At 32.7% G+C, this 24444-nt stretch overlaps 2 protein-coding genes across 3 annotated transcripts; both read right to left on the bottom strand.

The window, feature by feature from the left end:
- Positions 1–1582: 1582 nt before the first annotated feature.
- LOC123885718 (VIN3-like protein 1) lies at positions 1583–10305 on the bottom strand. The gene is given in 5 exon segments (XM_045935032.1): positions 1583–3145; positions 3379–3531; positions 3534–3682; positions 5215–5766; positions 10011–10305. Coding segments are annotated over 4 exon segments (1932 nt in total). The 5' UTR covers positions 5637–5766; positions 10011–10305; the 3' UTR covers positions 1583–1937.
- Positions 10306–16282: 5977 nt separating this feature from the next.
- LOC123885349 lies at positions 16283–20216 on the bottom strand. 2 transcript variants are annotated; one of them, XR_006801138.1, is made up of 3 exons: positions 19652–20196; positions 16487–16669; positions 16283–16429 (listed from the first exon to the last, which is right to left on the bottom strand). XR_006801138.1 is itself a non-coding variant. In XM_045934627.1 (2 exons), the coding sequence occupies exon 1, from the start codon at positions 20136–20138 to the stop codon at positions 19659–19661; it is 480 nt and encodes a 159-aa protein (XP_045790583.1). In that variant the 5' UTR covers positions 20139–20216; the 3' UTR covers positions 16283–16669; positions 19652–19658. The 2 variants fall into 2 exon arrangements, 1 of the variants encoding a protein (XP_045790583.1); XM_045934627.1 differs by having other exon boundaries at positions 16283–16669; positions 19652–20216.
- Between the last annotated feature and the right edge of the window lie 4228 nt (positions 20217–24444).

Raw genomic sequence — 24444 nt, forward strand, 5'->3', positions numbered from 1 at the left:
TTTTTAATATATTTTTAAGCAACATTAATTAGATATTATATAGAGTTTCATAATATTTGTTGCATTTAACCATTTCATACAAATTAAAAAAAAAAATGAGCAGAAAGTATTTACTGTAAGGTCATAATATGGAATTGGTCCCATAAGTTTATTATTTTGTTTCCGCGAGCTTAGCTCAGTTGGCAGAGACATTACATTATATGTGCAGGTGGCCGGGGTTTGAACCCTGGTCACCTCACTTATCCATCTTAAAGGTGAAATTTCTAACCACTAGACTACTTCATAAAAAAATAAAAATAAATGACAACAAAAGAAAAAATGCCGTGATTTTAATAATTTATTACTACCTATTGGTATATTCTCATTAGAATAAAAATAAATTTGAAAATGATGTAAATTGTGTTAGTTAGAGGGTATAATTTGAAACACAAGTAACTTAATGATTTAGTTCTTCAAATTATTTTTTTGAACAAGTTAGTTCTTCAAATTATATAATACCTTCAATTTAGATATTAAAATTATTTTCATTTTAAAATATTTTTTGAGTTTGGGAATCTTTGATCATACTAATCATTTCAAAACGGTGAGTTCAGTTTTAAAATCGTATTGTAGGGACTAATAAAATTGAAAGTATTCAAGTTTATGGATCATTTTGTAATTTATTTAATTTTAGAGATCAAATTTACAACCACTTACAATTTTAGAGACTACGTTGGTGATTCACTCCTCAAGTATACTTCTATAAGTATTCCATGAGAGTACAAAATAATTTGTCTTTGAATGTAAACTTGCAAACTTTTTATAATGTAAGATGTAAAAGTTTATGCTCATTCATACTCAGGCGGAATGAAAGGGTCGAGATTGCACACATATTAAGTGTATGTTTGCTTCCACATTGGTGTAGGGTTGAACGCGCGTCGTTAAACTCCAGAAGGCATATCTTTTATCTCACTTTGGGTCGTTACCGTAGTTTTACGCATAGGTTTTATCTCAATTTCTTTGTCCATGCATCAGTGTCTCAAATCATTCATGCGCCAATAAACCAATGGATGAGATCTCACCGATAAAACTATATTGTGAGCTATTTATTATTCACATGAAATCTACAAGGTTGAAGTAGATGTAACACTTTGTAGATCTTTAATTCAACATAGCAACCATCAAATTAAAAGTCCATACCAAGCTTCCTTCCTACAAGGTTCGATGCAGTTCCTACAAAGTTCATATCCAGCTTTATCTGATTTAGTCGTGCGGTTCAACCAATTACCTCGTGGTTCGACCAATGAACCATTGAACCCATGACCTTGCCAGTTCGATGACCGATCCAGGTTTTATAACAAAGTTATGTGAAATTTTAATACGATAGAATATTTAAACTATTAGAGTAACTTGCATAGCAAGCTTCCTTCCAACTTCAACTGATCCTCCATATCGGAGATTTGGATCCTCTCGTCTTTGAATTGAACATGAAGAGGTTATCTTCATAATCTCACTGTTAGAATGGTAAAGCACAACTACTTCAACTGCTAGCTCAATAGTGAAGTGACAACAAGACAAGATAACAGAGAATAACACGACGAAATGAATACAATAAGCGAAAATATTATCTTCCTTGTCAAATGAAAGAAAACAATAAAAAGTTCAACACTAGTAAATTAATATCTTCCATGATTTAATATCATAATTGAAAAAATAAATTGCAATAATTTGGTAAATAGAAAAATGCCTTCTAAATCTTCAAGTCCAAAGATCCTCCCTCCCCTTCAAAGGAAAAATGATTCACTGTCTCTGCAGCCATATCAATGCAAATCCAATTTTAGCAGGACAATTAACTTGTCCTAATAATAATGAATCACAATGAGTAATAAAAAATGCCTGTACAATGAAAGGCAAAAAATATCTTCTGCAACATGATTATGATTCCAAACACGCCCTTCTTAATTTAATGCCACAGCCTTGTTACTGAATCCATTTCTTGGCCTCTTGTTGGATACAATATCAGAAAATGAGTCAACTAGTTGGCCTGCCAAACTACTCGGATCATCAATCAATGTCTGAATGAAAGTATTAACCACCCTACGTTCTTGTTCGGTCGACCTCAAACTAAACCATGTAAGCAATTTAAGCCTAAACTCTTTGTTGATATGACCCTGACATTCTAGCCAACGAATTACTTTAACACAATACTCAAAGTTCTCGTCTAAGGAGAACGAACCATCAGATACATGTAAAGGAGAACCGTTGATTAAAGTGCTGTCACAGTCATGTGTTTCTTCATTTGTGCTTGCTACCCTTTTCCTACTTGCTTCTACGACTACACGCGAGTCAACAGCCGGAACTTCTCCAGTTGGTCTGTGGTTCCAGGTTTCGGAACCACCACTACCGTGTGGCCTTGCTAGGTTTTTCTCTAAATCAAGAGAGGCTGCATCATCATCTGCCTCAACAGCCTGCCGCAAAGTGCAACCATTGTCTTCATCACGAGAAGACTCGAAAGGAGGAGTGAGTTCTTCGTTCAAGTCAGGCATAGAAACAACATTCAGATCAAGGTCTCGAGAAACCGAAGGCCGCGCCGACTGCTCTTCCAGGTTGATAGGGTTTTTTATCTTTTCACTTTGATCACAGCAATTTTTAATATCGGCACGGCAGAACCCCTCAAAGCAACCTTGTTCTTGAGCCCAAGCTAGGTGCAAAATCTTTCCAAGGTCTCGAACCTTGAATCCGGAGTATGTCATTGTGGGATCAATCTCCAGTTTGGAGCCCGATTCATTGCCTCCTCCACTTTGAGTATCCTCCATTTTAGTATTCATGTCAATTGATGAAGTCGGTTTCTTTACAAATATCTCAACGCTTTTGGTGAAACACTTAGCCTCAGAATGACCGAGGTCACCATTATCTGTATGAGATACAATCCGAAAAGTATATTCTGTGCAAGCCTGAAGATTGGATATCAAAATCCTCCTCTGATCTTTTGGAAACTCACAAACAGGTTCTTCTGTGTATGACTCCCCCCTAGTCTTGTAATACCAGAGCTTGTATCCCTTAATGTCCTCAGAAGCTACATTTGGCATTTCAAGTAGAATGATTTTGACCGAGGAATCTGTTACCTCTTCAAACACAAACTTACATGCCGCAGGAAGTGAGCCCTCTGTGAGTCAAAAGGAGCTCATCATATTAAATACAAGATAAAACAAATTTCATGGCTAGCAAAAACAAATTATAATACCTCCGTCACTTTTTATAAGCCCTTTTTGTTATTTGCTCATATATTAAGAAAAGTAGATAATGTACTTAATGCGTCAATCTTGTGTATAGATGTGTCCAGAGCATATAACTAGGAATATAGTTTGTATATCAGAAAAGGAGAGAACTAGTTCTAACCTTTGGATTCAGGATTGTCATCAGTGGCCAACAACTCATCAGCCTTCTCGATAGCAAGAGAACATAGTTTCTGCACATCACTAGCAATAGGGAGTCTACTGACAATGCCTCGTACCATCTTGGAAGAAACACCGTCAACTGGACCGACTTCCTTTCGAGTTTAGCCTTTGCCTCTTGTACCATGTCATGCAATTCTTTAAATCTTAAAGTACCATTCAGAAGCCTGTAACTCAAATATATCCTGTAACATAGTACATCCACACGCCGAGCATCTTTTGCTATATTAAGCTGCTTCTTCCAGCATCTGTCATTATTAAACATGAATCACCAATGTCTCATCAGCATACAGCTAAAAATTTAGTTGACAACACCGAGAGTACAGACGGTTTACATAGATTCTAAAGCATAATATTCTATTTCAAAAACAAATCGAAGGAACTCTGACAAGCCACAGTGGATTTCATTTCTCTTGGAAAAGAGGGATAAAAGATAGCAAAAACTGTAATAGCAATTTTTATAAATCAAATATGTCAATCATATGGTATACAAAAAATTAAGTTGTAATAAGCACAAAATTGTTCATCAAAAAATTAAACTACATAACTTAAAAATACCCTAAAGTAATGTTCTACACTCTGAGTGACTTAAAATAACATAATTAAGTGTGTGTAATGCGTATATAATCACCAAAGTGAACAACAATTAAAAACAAAAGAATGCAAGAATGCGATAGCGTTGCAGCCATGTCAAATCAACTCTTTAATTTCCCCACAAATTAAGTTCAACCTCTCAAGTCTCACCCACCACAATCAATTACTAGTTTACTATTAAACTCCCTCCATAAAAAATCTATTTCGACTCAAAGGGATTATGATTTTTCTATTACTACTAATATAACAAATAATCCAAGTTTCAAAGATCTCAAAGGGATCAACAACACATGAAAACAAAACCCATTTTGCTACAAGTAAATGAAGTTAATGAACCACAGTTCTCTTCATTCGCCGTCAAAGTTTAGAAAATAGTAATACCCTTTAATTGTAGCAAATTTTGTCAACCTCAACACAGATCTGCAGAACTTTTATTTATTCCATGATCAATTGTTGAGATTAAAGATAACAAGAGAAATCTTATTTAGAAAATTCCACGTTTCTGCAGATCTCTTATTTAGAAATCAAGAGAAATAAATAAGAAAATAATATAACCTAACAAAGTAAGAATAATAAAATCAGAGAGAGAGAGAGAGAGAGAGAGAGAACCAAAGTCGAGAGAACCAGAGGGGAGTATGGTGGTAGCAGGTAGACGTCGGAGGCAGGGGAGAGAGTGGGGGTGGGGGGAGAGGAGTTGAGAGAGTTAGGGTTTGTGCAGTGTGTGTGAATTCTAAATATTTTTTTTTGGGGTGGGTCGTGGCCAACTTGGGCCCTAAAGAAGCTCCGCAAATTCCGAAATTGTGTGTGTGTGTTTCCAATAGTTATTACCATTTCGTCTAACTACCCAAAAAAAAGACAGTTGACTATACAAAGTTGACAAAAAAAAGTGGCTGACTACACAAGTTAGTGTAGTGAGTTGTTAGAATGAATCAACAGTCACCATAGTGAATCAGGATTCAATATGAGATTCATATCCGAAATAAATACACACTAGGGATTCGTATCGACTGGATTCAATTTTGTATTGAATCAAGATATGACTCGCATGTATCATAAGATATAATAAACTTGGTTAAAACACAAATAATTCATCAAAATCCTCACTATACCAATATAAGACAACAATTGGAATAAAGAGTGAGGTAATACAACATCAATAACACAGAAGGTGAAGAAAATTACTCACCCAAGTATGCCGGTCACTTTACCGCAGGAGGCACAACAATAACCACCATCCAGTTGCATAAGTTGTCCATGATCAACAACTCCAACTTTCTCATGTTGAAGAGCACACTCGATATGGCAAGATAACCCGCATGAGTCCCCTTGAGAAGATTCACTGCATACCAACCAAAGACTAGGATCCTTGTTGTCATCGAAAAGATGACAAATACAGCATGAGCACCGTCTACAGAATGTGTCCTCTTTGGATAAAACTGCCCTGCAAGCGGAGTTTTTGCAGATCCACGAGTTTGTATGTCCATTATCAAGAGGAGGGTCAGCAGCTGGTACAAATCGAATAGGGTTTTCTCCCTTGCGATGTTGCTTCCTTGAACATTGGTTGCTGATGCCAGAAACTTTTTTCGAGTCCTGTTTCTTTACAGTCATCCTGCTTTTTTGAAGAAACGTTCTTTTTGTCCTTATTTATCAAAGCAGGTTCGAAGAAGTTCCTCGGATTTTAGAAACTTATGAAGGAATTCTGCACTACTTGAAGCATCATCTGAATTGCCATCAAAAACTGCACAGAAACAAGAAGAAAATGATAAGGACGGATAATATGCAAAATCCATGAAAATTCAGAAATATTTGTAAACAACACGCAGATAATGTTACGTAAAGCTTCTTTGACTATGTATTGTAAATCTAAACCGTTCGATTCAAAAGTGGCAGCTTAAATTTAACTCCTGATTAGAACAAACTCATTGTCACCAGAAACATTCTTCATTGTATCAATCTAAACAATATTGAATCCATATCAATCTTCAACCTTAAATTCTTCCAAAATTTTCAAACATCAATATTGAAATATGAGTCGACGCCATCATAATGCTAAATCACGAAACAAAAGGACTATTAAGGGGAGCAAAAAAAACAGACAACAAAAACGTATTGAATTACTTCAGTTCAAGAAAAACAACTAGCAAAAAGAAGAGCCGGAACCAAGTTCCTCAAGTTGAATTGCACGGATCTTGAACAAAGAATCGGATTAATATAATAAAATAGGATTAACAAAAGCTGAGGTAATCTGAATCAAATCTATCGAAACATGATCAAAGTACATTCAAACAATAGACATTAGATATTCTCAATAATTCACACAACGGACATGAAGCATAAAGAGTATGCACACATCAAGTGTTCTCGAATAATTCAAAAACCAAAAAGACTAAAGACAGGAAATACTACATTAAAAGTTGAGGATGGGAAGGTCAATACCTCATAAGCACAAAGTCTATCCTAACGTAGAAAAGAAAAAGAAAAGAGATATTTAGACAGTGTTGACACTAGGTGCAAGCCGCACACTATAGTCAATAATCTCGCGACTTCTAGATGAGAACCCAAGGTCAATGTATAGGTGCTATAGTTTGGAATAACCCTTATATATAGACTAGACTCTATGCAGGAATAGGGACAATTGTTAAAAGCATTAATTTTTAATTAATTATGCACATCGCGATTGAAACCGGTGTGAATCTTGATACGCGTAATAATTCAAAATACTTTTATGGAAAGTACCTTTCATCACTCATTGATCTTTAATAAGTGCAGTCAAAGAGAATATTATTTTATTTATGCATAAAAAGTATATCGCATCCTCACCTTAAATATATTCTTAAAAACAATTATAGCCGAGTGTCATTTGAATATGTAATCAACTCATTTTTTGAGAAAAGACTTTGGTGGTGGTTGAAGTCATCAAGTAAATACAAATCAAGTGCAGATTAATATGAAATATTACGATCATGACCTAAATAATCAAAACAGATTATCCTATGGAAAACTGTGAATATTTGCAAATTTGAGTACCAAATAAGAAAATTTGAATAATTAGTGTAGATATATTAAAATTAATTTTTTTTAACAGCCAAAATAAATTTTAGGTTGGTAACTGACAAGACAAACATAGACAGCAGAATCATCTCTAAAGGAGCCATTAAACCAAGGATTAAATTCAACAATCTCACCAATCTCTTAGTATTAATAAATAATAACATCAAATTTTAAAACACATAGTTGGGAAGATATTATGTCTAATATGCTGCATAATTATACTCTATGCATAATAATGACAGAAATGCACATTAATGCATTAACATTTCATAACTGCATATAAAAAACACAAAAAGACCAAAAACATATCCTATTAAATTAGGATTAGTATCTCAGATTGGTTTGTGGAAAATCTTAATAGTCTCACCTAATTTATTACAGAAAATGTGAATAAATATTATACCACATAATTCATCTTTATTATTTTCCTCAATAAGATGCCACATAAGGTTCACAAAGTAAAACATTCTTGTACCGTCATATGACATTTTCCGGGTTAGCACATAAAGTAAAATCCCAAAGCCAATTCATGATCCAAGTATTCGGCCAAGTACGCAATGTATTCGGAGAAGCCCAAAAATAATTGACCCGAGTTAAGACCGAATACCAACTAGGTTAGAAGGGAGGGGATAACTAAACCTAGCAGCAAGGCATTAATGCCAGGGCGTAGAACACGCCCCGGATGAAGCGCCGTAATTAGGTTAAAAGGAGGTCTCAGCCCCGGAAGAATGCAAATGATTCAACAGGCATCATGCCATACAAACGTTGGTTTCGAGCATGGTATATCACCGGCCTTGGTCCTAAAGTTCCGATCCAGAATACTTATATCAAAAGAAAAACACTATATTTATATTTAGTATAACTTTGGTCTCCATGAAATTAACAACTTTTGGTTTTAGACCCCGTAAAATGAGCAAATTTTGGTTTTGGTTCCTGTAAAATGTTTTCTTTGGTTTTTCATCCCTTTAAAGTATCAAATCACTATTTCTGGTCTCTAACATTCACTTAAGGTTGTGTACAAAAAAACACGTTAGGGCAGATAAATAGAATCCATTTCAGGGCTCGGGTAAAATTTTAGGGGAGTCATATGCAAACAAAGCACAATCGACATTTTTAGGTGCCATCTGGACTCGCCAATTGGTCTAGTATTGGACACATAAGTAGTTAAATGGTGTCACATGCCGATAGAGACAAAAAATAGTTATTTAAGATTTCGGAACGCCAAAAACCAAAGGAAAAAAAATCAATAACCAAAACCAAAATTTGCTCATTTAATAGGGTTGAAAACATATTTAACACAAACATGAATAAAAATAACTTAAATATCACATCTATGCAGCTCACAGTAAGTAACGATTACTTTCCAAGGCTACGCTGCAATAAGGGGAAAATAGAAGAATACTAGATTTTTCCTTGTCTCTAAGAAGGTAGAGAAAAAAGCAGATTTGTCCCTTAGCATATACTTACAAGACAAGACACGTCATTATATTAATCCATTTTAAGCTCAATTATAATATGTTGCGTAATATCAGACAAACAAATTTCATATTTAGGATAACAAAGGAGAAACAAATATCAATCAAACACTCAATTAAAAGCTAAAAGGAAACAAATCAAGAGGCTATAAAGTAAAATAAGGATATAGAGGAAAAAATCCTTCTAAAAGAACCATTATATATCAATTTATTGGAATGAAACTATACATAAAATTAGTTTTTATCGAGGAAGAAAGCAAAAGAAAAGTAAAACACATTAAATAACAGGATCCGCCGACAAATCACATGTTAAGCATCTTTTCCAAAATCCAATTTTAGCAGGCATTTTAAATCATGTTGATGTTTTTCAGTAGATTAACATGACACAAACGAAAAAAACCACAAATTATCGTATCACACTAAAGTAAGTTGACAAAACAGCATTAACCAAAACTGCAACATAATCCGGCTTAGCATCCAATTTCTAAAAAGATCAAAAACTAACATCATCAATCGCCGGAGGAATCAACCATCATGGTTCTTACACACTAATCTCATAATGTAACTCATAAATTGAGTATAGTAAAAAAGCAACACAAGCATGCAGCATAATCATAATGCAGACTAGCAACTACAAAACTAATTTGTTGACTAACAAACCCTCAATTTAGTCCTAACAAGAAGGATCTTCAGATAGTTTCGATACTAAAATAAAATGACAGATTTTATATACTTGAAAGTGATTAATACATCACGACTAAATTGAGTCTTTCTTCTTAAACTAATAGATAATTATAATAAAATACTCTCTCTTATCCTTAATATAAAAAATAACTCACTTTTTAGGTTCACGGGCAAACAGATGTATCTGGTATATAATATAGACCTGATACATCAGTTTTTCGATAATCCTAAAAAATAATTTGTTTCTTATATTAAAGACCAAATGGAGTATAAATTGGTCTTCAACACAACTGTCTCATGGAAATAGACCCAATTGCAACAGTATAAAATAAAGCAAACCTATTATTATCATAATTATTTACTTAAATACATTCCAAAGCATATGGAAAAAACATCAAAACAATACCACAATTTATAGATATGAATGACAAACCAAACATAAAGAAAAAAGCATAATAAAGAATCAAACTTCACAGTTTAACCACTCATTCAATAAGCATTGCACATATTAACAAAAGTGGGTCAAAAAAAAAATTCAATTTCAACATATTTTATATAAAAAAAAATAAATAAAAAAATTAACACATAAAAATAAAAGTACATATTTTTACATAAATCATAAAGTGAAACATGAAGATGACAAAAGGGAAAACCAGAACAAATCTGTTAAGAAAAAGGGTTTAAAAAAAAAGGAAAAAAAAAAAAACATAAAAACAGTAAAAACATTAAAAACATCAAAATTAAGAAAAAGGGAAAAGAATGAAAGAGTTACCTAAAAGAAAATGAGGAATGAATCAAAGGGTTTTTAAGGTTATGAATCTGAAATCTTAAACAACACAAACACGAACACAACACAAATTCGGTGGTTGTTGTTCTTAGTTTATGTTGTTTATGTTGTTGTTTGTGATTTCGATAGAGAAAAGGGTGAGTATATAGGTGAATGAGATTACACGCGCTTGAGGTAGCGCGTGGTTAAGGAGTGGTAGTTTTAAGAAGAAAAGTGAGGAGGGTTCGGTTTTCTTTCTCCTCGGCTGTTGTTTGGCTGCATGGTATTGGTTAGTCAGCTGAATGAGGCTGATGTTACTTCTTTTCAGTTTTTCAATGTAACTTTTATGGACGTTAATACCCCTGTTTTTTACTAGAATTATACTATTATTTTTTGACTGGGTAAATTAAATATTTAAATGTTTTGTTATATTTTTAGAGCAGGTGTTGAAGTGAACAATCTTTATTTATAGACTAAGGAGTGTCTGGATAAGTGATAGGAGGGCCAGAAATCATGGCAAAAATATGTATTAAAGTAGAAGCCATATATAGATGGTAATTTTTGGTTTTTACGATGAGATGGCATACAGTCACGTGGTGGCGGTGTGAAAAGGTGTATCTTCATTTATAAGTTAGTTATGAGGTGATCAATCTTCATTTATAGACTAAAGAGTGTCTGGATATGTGGGAGGAGATTCTAGAATCACGGCAAAAAAATGTGTTAAAGTTTAAGCTATATGTGGTAGTTTTTGGTTTTTAAGGAGAGATGACATACAATCACGTAGGGGCGGTGGGAAAATGTGTATCTTCATTCATAAAATAAATTTATAGGTGAACAATCTTCATTCATAAGTTAAGTGAGTGTTTAGATATGCGGTGAGAGGTTCTTAAATTATGGGGAAAATTTATGTTGAAGTTGAAGCGCGCTATAGATAGCGGTGAGATAGTATGAAATCAAGTGATATAGTAGTGAGAAACGTGTATCTTCATATAAATTAGGTCTTGAAGTGAACAATCTTCATTCATAAGTTAAGTGAGTGTTTGGATAGGCGGTGGGAGGTTCTAAAATAACGGCATGCATTCATGTTAAAGTTTAAGCTACATATAGTAGTTTTTAGTTTTTACGGTGAGATGACATGCAATCATGCGATGTTGGTGAGAAAATTTGTATATCTTCATTCATAAGATATGTCCTAAGTTATGTCCTGAGGTGAACAATCTTCATTCATAAGCTAATTAAAAGAGTGTTTGGATACACTGTGGGAGGTTATATATGAAATTATGGCAAAAATTTATGTTGAAGTTTAAGCTACATATAGTTTTTAATTTTTACGGTGAGATGACATGCAATCATATGATGGGGGTGAAAAAATGTGTATCTTCATTCATGAGGTGGACAATCTTCTTTCATAAGTTAAGCGAGCATTTTGATAGGCGGTGAGAGATTCAGAAAGCACGGCAAAAAAAATGTGTTAAAGGTGAAGCTACAAATAATAGTTTTTGGTATTTACTATGAGATGACGTGCAATCACATGGGGCGCCGAGAAATAAGTATCTTCATTCAGAAGCTAGGTCATGAGGTAAACAATCTTATTCATAAGCTAAGCGAGCATTTCTATAGACGGTGAGAGGTTATGAAATCACGGCAAAAAATTGGATTTTACGATAAATTGGTATGCAATCATGCATTAGCGGTGAGAATACTTGCATCTTCATTTTTAAGTCAGGTCCTGGTATAAACAATCTTCGTTAATAAATTAAGTGAGTGTTTGGATATGCAGAAGGATGTTCTAAAATTACATCAAAATTTCACATTGAAATTTAAACTACAAATTGTAGTTTTTGATTTTTACATTGAAAAGACATGCAATCACGCATTGGCGGTGAAAAAATATGTATTCGAACATAAGATTTAAGTGTTTCATAGTTTTTGGTTTTTATGTATCAAAATATTATACTTTTAAACTTTAGTTTAAATTTTAAAATTTTTATAAAATAAAATGTCATTTAATTATATGTTTTTTTTTACGAGTCATTTAATTTAATTTATATGAAAATGAAAACTTTAGTATAGATTTGGTATGTACTATAGCCCATAGGTAGATAGAGTGTGTCTTGCATGCAGTTGAAAGTGCAATACAAGCAGAGGCAAAAGTACAAAAAGCAGTAATTGGTGGCGTCACATTATTGGTAAGTGTCTTCACATAGTACTAACGTAATCTAGAAACCTTGTCATAAAAATAATCTTAACCAAATTAATCAAAAAAATAAATAAAGAGAGAAACTGGTCAATCACGTGTTTCATAATAATGCAACTTAAAATAGTACAAGAATTTATGATGTTTGTTCACGTTCATTTTTATATATATATATATATATATATTTTATAAAAATTGATAATGTTCACATTTGTGCATATTTGATGATTTCCACCTTATTTCAGTTATTTGATTGACTCAATCAAACACCTGTTTTGCCGTAAAACATATGTTTAAGGTGGAAATTTGAGAATACACAAACACAGAATTTTTTTGAGAGGATTCATTAATTCTCAACCACAAAACTTTTCAAGTATTTTGTATTCTTATATAGTTCATATAAGACAAATAAGTTTTTTTTTTTGACTGGTCAAATAAGTATTTATTTATTTTTTTGACAAATAAGTAATTTAATTACTTATGAGGAGAAAAAAAAAGACAAATAAGTATCATATGAGGAAAAAATACAGTAATTTAATTACTGTGAAAAAAATTATACATGCTTCAGATTAATGAAAAATATATATATTTAGGGTCACATTCACATAAAAAAAAATATTATTTAATTATTTCAAAACATATATTATTTGATTTCTTTTTCTTCTATCTAATAACTAAATCTTTGTGTCTAGTGTCCACCAAGTGATATATATATATATATATATATATATATCATGAGAAGGTCATTGAGTATTTTATTTGATATGCTATTGTGATTATTGATACTGACTACCTCTCTCTTTCTCTCTCTCTCTATATATATTTAATTATACATGCTTCAGATTAATGAAAAATATATATATTTAGGGTCACATTCAAATAAAAAAAATATATTATTTAATTATTTCAAAACATATATTATTTGATTTCTTTTTCTTCTATCTAATGACTAAATCTTTGTGTCCAGTGTCCACCAAGTGATATATATATATGTTATTGTGACTATTGATACCGACTACCTCTCTCTTTCTCTCTCTCTCTCTCTCTCTCTATATATATATATATATATATATATATATATATATAAATAAAGTCGGAGGAACATGAATTTAGTATAAGAAGTACTATTTTTATTAAAGTATACAAGGTACTATATTCACTCAAATTAGTAGGATAAGTACATTTACATTGTGTTTGTTTAGGTATATTTACAAAAGAGATAAATAAGAAATAGAGAAATAGCAAAAAAATTGGCTATTTAATTTCTATAATTTGGATAAGAGAAATAAGAAAATAGATAAATATAAGGGAAAAATAGACTAACCTCCCTTGAGGTTCTCTTAAACAACGCATAGACCCCTTTAGTTTAAAATGAACACTCACCTCTCTTATTTAATTTTACAAATGACACAGATCTCCCTTATAAGTTAACACCATTAGTTCCTATTAACGGAAGTTTGAGTAACCTTCTACAATACTGCAATTTACGGTGGGTACTTGGTTCCTCATTGAATAATGGTTTTGATGTTTGAAGATGCTACAAATAGAGATGAGAACTTAATATTAGGGATTAGGAAATTTTGCCACTGCTTTATTCTTGAAAAGGAAAAGAAAAATTTGATTGTTATGTACCCAATTGTTTTGCCGCAAATTAAAAAAAATAGAATCAACAACAGCCCCCTTTTCATTGTCCCTAATAACCCTAATTAATAACTAATTTCTTATAAATGGGATATATCATATCTGAATGAATTCATGATACTACGACATTAATCCTAAAATAACATTGTTTGTGGGAGTGATTGTTCGGAAGTTGATAAATTGTTAAAAAAAAAGAAGTTGTTGAACCGATCAATGTTGAACGAGATAATACCTTGCACGTTTATGTTATGGACATCCTTCACATTATAGATGCTCTGCATGAGATTGATAGTATTACTCTGGTGCATGTTCTTATGTAACAAAATATATGCGCAAATTTTATGATAAAAATGGATCACATTTGAAGTAAATTTAAGGGTAGGGGGATGGTTTTTTATGCTTTTGCTTCATTTTGACTTTTGGTGATGTTGTTTTGTCTAGTTGGTTGTTTTAGTGGTTCTCAATGGATGGTTTTAAGGGTTTTGGGTTTGCTATTGGTGTTGTTGGAATTCTTCCTTTGTGAATAGTCTTTGTATGACTTTGTTTTACGGATTGTGCTCGTCTTGCGCTCATTGGTTGCGTTTTTAATAAAATTTAGCCATTCAAAAAAAAAAAAAGAGGTAAAATGTAATTAGATATAAGTTGGACAGGTTCGGGGTGAGTATCAATGTCGCCATATTACTCGCCTCACCCCCGTCTTTTAAAATCTGGGAAAACTGAAACTCAGTCAATTCGATTTTTTCCCGTCAAATTTGGGGCTGCGCGAGCGAATACCCGCGGATATGAGTTATATTGTCATGCCTCCCATCACCTCACCAAACATCGGTTCCTTATTTGGAGGGGAAAAATAATCTCATTCCTAGTACTCCAAAGCGCTCAAACCACCACATGTCAAACGAATAGGAAACTCTTATAGGCCTTCTTACCTCAATTGGTAGAAGATATGAAGTTTTTCAAGAGAGTCCAAATATTATCCATAAATACTTCCACAACCATTCACCAACACCGATAAATTATCATTACACACATCTTCATCTATGCTCTCCATTTATCTCCAAAATCAAATTTATAGAACGTTTAATCCAACTCGATCAATGGGGATAAACCACTGTATCTCGTTTTTTATACTACTTAGACTTGAATCAACCCTGCAGCGAGTGCTGTTTGAATACTCTATCATACATTCCTTCTTGAGTCATAAGATATTGCGTGAAAATATATATTTAGAGTCCATTTGGCCTAACTTTTTTTGAGCTTATGCAAATAACTTATGCAATATAAATTAAGTTTGGGTCATGCTAACCGGTGCCCCCGGGGCACTGGTTAAGGAAACCAAAAACAGAAAGTTTTGAAAAGAAAAGAACACTTTTTAAATTTTCGAGGAGTTGACTGCACAAACTCCAATGCCAAATGTTATTTTATAAGTTCACACTAGTGAAAATTGTAATTTTATAAGCTATTTTATCATAAACTACCTTGACAAACTTATAATAATATATAAAAATTGCATAAGTTGTTTGTATGAGCTCTAAATAAGAGGAAAAAAAGTCAAGTCGAACGATACCTTTGTCTATGGTCTCAATCGGTAATTGAGAAGCTCTTGACTAGTTGAAACTCATGAGTCCATCATTAAAAAGTCTTACCTAAAATATAAGGCTTATAATTGCATGGCTTCTAGAAAAGATATAGTTACGGCTTGATTTAATGAAATTAATACCCATGATTTTAGATACTATTACGCAAAGTGGTAGGGAAAGGGGAGATGAGAACGTGATGTTCACGATGTTATGTTAGCATGTCATTGAGAATATGATAAAATTTTATAATGACAGTTGAAAGCTGAGAATGATTTAAACAACATTAGTAGTATTAGTTTGAAAGTTGAGAATGATTTTTTTTGTCAAGTAGCTTAGGTTAGAAAATCTACTTTAAAAGTAAATAAGTGGAGTGTCTCAGATTTGAACCTGAGCTCACGATCAAAAAAAGTTGTTCAATCCCATATCTTTCAGGGGTATCAAGATCACCCGCAGTATATTGTATAGTGTATGCAAAGAATATTGTATGGTATTTTTCAAGCATCATATACTGATATGGTATTTTTTTTTTTAAAAATAAAATTGGAATCATTTTTTTTTTTAACAAACAGTATGTAATCATTGTTAGTTCTTGATGTGTATACAAGGACCTATTTTTTTTCATAGAAGAGAACAATGGCTAATTTTGTAGAGATTAAAACAAAACAAAGACCAACAACAGAAAGTTATAATGTTTAGATGAATTAAAACAAAAAGAATAATTGTCTGTTTCCCTGTTTCTCATGTAGTCACTTGGTTGAGGAGTCACTTTACAACCTACAGGTACTTGATTCAAAACTTGACACTAGCAAAAAAAAAACAATAATAATTTACAAAAATAATAAAAAGTATTGGATCATATAGTATAATACTCAATACACCCCAAACTTTCATTCTTTTACTTTTCATCTTCACCAAGCAAATCATTAGGCCATTACAATATCAGCACAAGGAAAAAGTGAAGAATATTTAATTTGCATGACTTTCTAACTTTAAAAAGGCAAATCATACTACTATTGCATCATAATTCATAATATATACATGACAACAGAGAATATCAAATAAAATACGTTCAAAGTGGTCTCATTACACACACAAGTTGCATCAAAGTAGATTCTTTGTAGCATAGATTCCATTACATAAAAAAAACACTAGCCTATTATTAGCTGCTTCTAGATTATCTTCACTTAGTGGAACTGGATTTCATGGCATTATTACTTACCCACATAAGCTGGGAATAAGTAGCTAATACCCTGCATAAAAGAGAGGATAAAATGTTAAGAATATGAAGAAATTAATCTATTTTAACCTCCACAAAAAATAAGGTAGTTAAAAATGAAAGAATGCTTTGAACTTCACTAGTTTAGAATATATTATCATGATTCATGAGTGAAGTCAACTAGCATAGATTCTTGTACAAGAAAACAACCTGTTTGATGCATAATGCAGGAACCTAGAAAATAATAATATGATAAAGATATCTTATATTTTATGATAAGGATGAAAGCTTCACGTCTCAATCTTCTATTCTAAAAAGAATATGAAAATAACACACACCCAATCATTGTTTTAAAAAATAAATATATACACCAAATCACAGTGCATTGCTTCAGCATGAAGTCTTAATGTATTTGTAAGTTGTAGTGACATCTGAACAAATACACCGTCATAAAAGTTGCAACGAAGTTCAGCTGATTTTTCCTTATGTGATGAATGCCAACAATAAGATGAGTCGATCCAACTCACCGGTGAATTGGGTTGGGAAAAATAATTAGCTCAAGCTCTCCGGATTATTTTTACTCGGCTCACTTATGCTGCAAGCCAAAATGGACTCGAGCTAGATTGGTTCACTTAACCAGTTTTTCATTTTTCAAAACTTCTTTTATCATACTTCTATAACATATATTATTTTTATTTACTTTTCCATTTTATAATTTTTAAAAATATTTAAAATTAAAGTCAAACAACTAGTTGTGATATGGAAGATAGAGCTGAGTTGTACACTTATATTCTTATTCTATTTGGCTCACTAAACGTTTGAACAGGGTTAAATTAGCTCACTTTCTAATGTGATGAATCATGAATACCTCTCTAAGCCATGGTTAACATCGAACAAAGAATGCAAAGACACATAACAAGACATTACGAAAATAACTACGGGGATCTATGCAATCAAGTGCACATACAGAACAATTCAGAGCTTAACAAAAAAGGCTTAACGTATGAAATGTCCAATGCAGTCTGCATTACTAGTGACCAAGAACCAATATGAACCTAATTACCTAATCAGATGAGCTAGTCAGCGTTGCAAAACCTAAGCAATTTGATTTCTAAATAACAAGTAATAACAGAACAATGGTATAGTAAATGGACAATGCAATTCACAGATTTAGTATATGTGAGCCAATAGAAAACTCGGCGGTTAAATCGGGCTAAAAAAACCACTTGGTCAGAATAGAAACAATTGTACCAAATAAGTGTAAGGAAATAAATAAACATGAAGTTCCACTCATCCTTATGAATCACGAAGTGTAAGGAAATAAATATACATTAAGTTCCACTAATCCTTATGAATCACGAAGTGTAAGGAAATAAATATACATTAAGTTCCACTAATCTATATGAATCACTTCAGTCAAATAACAAGAAGGGACAACTAAGATCAGGCATGATTGATTATGAAAAAACATCGACAATGTGAAAAAATAGTCAAATCCACATTCTCGTACATTAGATACAGCTGTAAAAAAAACTTCAAAAGCGATACTAAATAAGATTTTGAGGGAAACAATGTTATAATGACAAATTGATAACAGAAGAAAGCTAGATAAATTTCAAAGTTTAATAGTATCAACTAATACAAAAGTGAAAAACTTGTCGGTAGGAAACTATCAATGAAAAACATTTGTCAAAAGCTTAGATAACAAGTAAACTCATTAATGATGATTAATATCTTTACAATCATATTAAATACAAATCTAATTATGTTGCCCATATTCTCTATAGCTCCATGATGATGTCCCAAAAAATTAAATTCCATAGAAGAGACATGTTGGCTTGTAGTTGGAATGAGCCAATATCTACAAGCCATAAAGCAGGCATATATAAAAGTCTCTGAAAGTGAAGAACATAAAGGTGGCCAAAAGATTAGGTCTCTATTTTATTTTCATGGGCCCGTGTCATTATTTGCCTTTTGCAATGTAGTAACAACTAACAAGACATGGTGGAATAGCTCACGGCATTAAGATGAAAACACTATCAACAATGTGATTAGGTTCAAGGGCTTAATAAACTTCAATATACCCAAGCTTGATCCATGACTGGAACAATAATTAGTCAAACCTTATTTACCTCAGTCGATCTCCAAATTATCAGGACCCCATTGTTGAGTTAATATAAAATTAAAAACCACTATCTAATAGTAGATCTCTCTTTTGTCATTCTATCCTTATCTAAAGCTTTATAGTCATTTGTCCACAAGTCCTAACTCAACTGGCCGGATGCCATTCTACGCCGAAATTGTTAGGCCGGATGCCATGACCTGACCAGGGCTCGAACCCTGGCTCCCTCACTTGTGTGTGTGTGAGTTTATGATGGCTTTGTCATTTCGTCTATGTACCAAAAAAAAAAGTTTATAGTCATTTGAAACACAAAAACCACAACAAAAGAAGAGTTTACTTTTAATACGATGTCAATTTTAAAAAGTACATCATAAAACTATTTTACACAAACATCCAATGACAATTCATCATCATCATCATCATCATCATTAAATACTTGATTCTCATTGGTTGGCAGTGTAAAACTACTTTTTTTTTTTTGTCGACAGACAAAGTGACAAACATCACCTAAAAACTCACACACAAATGAGAGATTCCCGGTAACCACAGAAAATATCCACCTAACAATTTTGACATTGCCACTTGAGCTAAAACTACTTTAACTAAGCGTATATATTCCATTTTCTCATAAACCAATCACAAATCATCAATTTTTATTTTTATTTTGACAAAAAAAAATCATCTAATTTTTTTAATGACAACAACTAGTGTAAAATGAATCTTTATAAGGAAAGTAGATACCAATCAATTATCAAACAGATAAGATTCCAATTCAAATAAAAATCAAACCTTTCTAATTAATTCCTTTCTTATAGTAGAATCTACCATAAACAGATTCAATTCAAGTGCATGAATTTTCAACAGAAAACCCTAAAAAAAGAAACCCTAACTAACCTTTTCATCAAAAAGCAGAGTGCTGACCCTCACAAGCAGGACTATCATCAAAATTCTTGGAAGGATACTTAGCAGTAACCATCCCAACTTCAAAAACAACATCATCACCGGAAGATCGAATTCCGGTAATCGACCACCACTTAAAGAAAGCACGAACCCTAATTCCATCAAGCTCAGCAATCTTACCTTTCACAATCTTCCCCGTAATTGTATCAGAGTAAGTTGCAACATAGTTATCAGGTGGAAGCGTGATTTTACACGCGCCACCAAGCTTAACGGCGAAATCACCGGAAGTATGATTGATGTAATGGCTTAAGACGGTCGTTGCCGGAAGAAGACCGACGGGGAAACCATAACTGGCGAGCTCAACGTGAGCAGGTGTTGGAATCGATTTGGGGATTTTAGGTTTAGGGTTAGGGTTTTGGATTGAAATTGATGTGAGATTCAGAAGAAGAAAGAACACGATGAGAATTTTTGGATTCATCATAGCTTTTTTCGTTTCGATTTCAATTTTTTTTTTTTTTTGAACTCTCTGGTTTTTGCTATTATATATGTGAAAATGAAAATGATATTTTTTAATTAATTTTTATTTTATATGATTTTTTTATTTGTTGATTTTTGTGGTTCTCTGTTATGAGTGTGACTCGATGAGAATGACGAGACTGGATGAGGATCTTACACGGATATATATAATAACGGAAAAAATGATCTTTTGAGTATTGACTTTTCAATTCATAAAATGGGCCTGGGCTTGGGCTCGATGTTTTGGGACGTTTTAATGATTGGCCTGGCCCAATATTGCTAGATGAGATATTTTCTTTCAGCGTCCTACTAATTTCTTGCGCCCCTACGGATTTTCATTTTTATACTTTTTTGCTACTCAAATGAGAAATTTGTGAAAAAAACACTTTACATGAAAAATCAAGATTTATAGCGTACGCTATTTAACGGGAGGACGTTATAAAAATGTGAAATTTGACGAAAAAACACTCCCCAACTAGAAAATTCCTCATTTTATAACGTTAACGTCTGCTACTTAAATAGTTCAAGATTTTAAACGTAAAATTCACTACTTAAGTAGTGAACAAGGGTATTTTGGTAATTTTATAGGGCTTGCGGGAAAAAGATTAGGGTGGCAAAAATAAATCTTGCGCGATGATTGCTCGTTCGTCCAACCCCTAAATACGGCTTTTGCCGGAAGCAAAGTTTATGCTGTGTATTTTTTAAAGTAAAGATTTTATGGTATATTTTGACAGATTTGAGAATATAAGGAAAATTTATAATTATTTTCTTCATACCCATTAAATTATAACTCTACATTCACATATTATGTGAAATTGTGAACAATCTAAATCCCCCTTTTATTTTATTTTTTGGTTAAATAGTCTAATGGCTAGAATTTCACCATTTTAAAGTGAATAAGTGGAAGTATCTATCAGGGTTCGAATCGAACTCCGGTCCCTGCAATATTCTCCGTTATGAGTGTGTCTACAAAATGGTATAAAAGGGAATACCATGTCATTTAATGAAAGTGAAATATTCTAAGTAATAAATATAATCTATATTTTTGTTTGTGATGAAGCTCAATTATTTTTTTTTAAAGAATCCAAATGAATATTAAAATAATCAATCTGGATCCTCAGCTGCAGCACTGTCTGCTGCGGCTGCTGCTGCATCATCCTGGCCCTAGACATCATGCACGCTGAGCCAATTTTACTACATTCAGTCCCAAAGCATGTAATTATACTGATATATGTCAATCTAACACAATTATATGCGTATAATATGCAAAGTATTTATTATACCTGCCACAAAAAATTTTCATGCCGCTTTCTTTGTTTTCTTCATTCCCACAAAATCTTTCCTACAATTCCTATAAAAATATACGGATAAAGCTTTTGTGCCTCAAATTCCAAATTAGCTTTTTCTTGAGTTGTCCATCAGTATTGTTTTTCTTAAGGTGAGTCAACCATTCATCATATCATAATATTTTTATTTAATTTAATAAAATTCCAAACAGTGCTTATGGAATAAATAAAGTGTTAGCAATGATGGGTAAACAGTGTAGTGGTATTGTAGTGTCATTCTATATAGTATGTGAAATTTCAAAATAATTTGACACCGTAACAACCGCATTAATTACACGCTGCAACAACCGCAATGACTGCAATCGCAACAACCGCATCGGTGATCGCAACTGTAATTTAAGACCTTGCTCACACACAACAGAACAAAGCATTGGCAGCGGTAGTTATTTGGTTCTATGTATGCAAGCGGTGTAAAGGACAAAGTGACCATGACAGGAGGATAAAGAAAAAATATTGCATAAAATAGACTGACTTGGATCAAACAAGCCAAGAGTAATTTTTATGCAGACAGTGCCAAGAGTATAGAAGTGAATCTGTAATTGTATAGGAGTGAATTGATAAGCCAAGAGTAATTTTTATGCATATAATTTGTATATATAGAAGTGACTCAGATAAGCCAATAGTAATTAAAGAAAATCATGTATTTAAATGATTCAATTAATATGTACCAAATAATTACATACTTTGGGACTGATATATAGTAAAATTGGCTCAGCGTGCGTGATTAAGTCTAGGACCAGGATGATGCAGCAGCAGCCACAGCAGACAGTGCTGCAGCTGAGGATCCAGATTGTAAAATAATGAGTAAGTATAAGGTGTGTCTAATAAGAAAAAATTATAAAGTAAAAATGTTCAATATTGTAGAAAAACAAAGTAACCAATTAACCACATAATAAATCCTTAAACAAGTTAAGGATCGAAACCACCATATATTCAAAGCATAATTAAAATTCATTTGTTGAGTCTTTAACCACCACAAGCAAGAGTTTTTACTTTATCAAGCAACATATCGGCTGAGATTCCTTGATTAGAGAAATTCCTATTTTTTTTTCCTTCTAAACCAACAACAAACCAACTAAACCGCTTGAATACATTCACAAAATTCTTTTCCAAAGAAATAAGCATTACAAAATTGCATAGCATGCTCATTTGTTGAATTTAAAACGAGTCAAGATATACTCAACCAATGCATAAGAAGTAACCAAATTACAATCGAAAAGCAAGTGATCAGAGGTTTCAATGACTCCACAATCACCTACACACAACACATAATCCAATTGATTCATTCCATGGTACAAGAAGTTATCCTTAGATGACAATTTGTTCTTTAGCAATCTCCACGCAAACAATGACACCTTCAAGGGAGCTATTTTATCTCAAATAACTTCCTAGTTAACCACCAACGTATCTGAAACGACAATATGAGTAAAAAGGTGATAAACTTCATTGGCTGAATAACTTGAGGCTGACTCAAGTTGCCAAATCCATTTACCTAGTACATTTACCCGTGGTAAAACTTTATTTAAAATAGCACAACACTCCAAACTCAATTCCTCCTCCCATTCAAATAGACTCCTCCTCCAACTCCATTTGTTACCTCCTACTCCCCACCCGACCTCCACTTATCAACAACTGAAATATTCTTATCAACTGATAACTCAAAATGTTGAGGAAAACGGGTACCAAGAATTTTCATCTGAAACCACTTATCCTTCCAAAAAGATGTATTTTTCCCATCACCCACCTTTCGACGAATGTTATTCTCAAACCACCTACCTACACTCAGTCCAATCCCCTTCCAAACACCATACATATCCCTCCACCACCACGAAATTTTCCCATCCCCTCCCTTAACTCTACATCGTCCAAAACTTATTTAGCTACCAACACCTTAAACAACAAACCCTCTGATCAATAAGCAGCCGCCAACACAACTTCCCTAATAATCTTAAATTAAATTCTCTAATTCTACGGACCCCTAATCCTCCATTCTCCTTGTCCTGACACACCTTATCCCACTTTATCCAATTAATTTTCCTAATTTCCTCACTCTCATCCCCATAAAAGATCTAAATAAGAATTCAATAGAAGAAATTATACCTACATAAGCATTGGATAAAATAAAATTATATGTGAGAATTTTAAATGTGAGAATTTTAAATGACACTTGTTACTTCACAAAAATAAAATAAATCTATATTTGATGTCAAAAACATAAAAAATCTTATATGACTGCTTTGATCACAGTTGTAGACTTGTATTTAAAAATACCCGTGCCTACGTATGTCCTACAAAAAATTATTCTATAAAATGGGCCATGCATTTGTTCATCACATGAATCACTAGCTATCTCATTTGAGTTTTTGTAGTCGTTAACATTATTTACAAAAAAATCTATAAAATGGGCCATGCACTTGTTCATCACATGAATTAGGAAAATTTCTTTTGGGGTCTTTCCTCGTGCCCTTCTAATTTCCATTTTTATCAATTTATTATTTAAGTAGCGGAAGTTATAGAAATGAAAATTTTAACACCCCATACAATTCTTTACTACTTAAGTTGCAACGCGCGAGAAAACACCAAAGACGCCAAAAGAAATTCTCATAAATTAGAAGCTATCTCATTTGAGTTTTGTAGATGTACTTTGTTAAAATTATTTACAAAATAATGACACAACAAAAAAAACAATCAAGAGAGACGGTTTTTATTTTTATGAATTATATATATAATTTTTAAAACCCAAAATTGAAAGACAAATTTTCAACCTACTCTCCAAAATTTTCAATAGTGAATTTTTGGTAAAATGAATCTGAAGGCAATGTGTGACATGTTATTGGGTTCATACACCACAAGAGATCAATAAATTTCTCAACCTCCACACCACACATAACAAGTGTTATCCATGTGACATGTTATTGGATTCAA

Source organism: Trifolium pratense, linkage group LG5 (assembly GCF_020283565.1).
Source record: "Trifolium pratense cultivar HEN17-A07 linkage group LG5, ARS_RC_1.1, whole genome shotgun sequence".
Lineage (NCBI taxonomy): Eukaryota > Viridiplantae > Streptophyta > Magnoliopsida > Fabales > Fabaceae > Trifolium > Trifolium pratense.

Coding starts and splice junctions, on each gene's coding strand:
- LOC123885349 (XM_045934627.1), bottom strand. CDS start 20,138: ATGATGAATCCAAAAATTCTCATCGTGTTCTTTCTTCTTCTGAATCTC.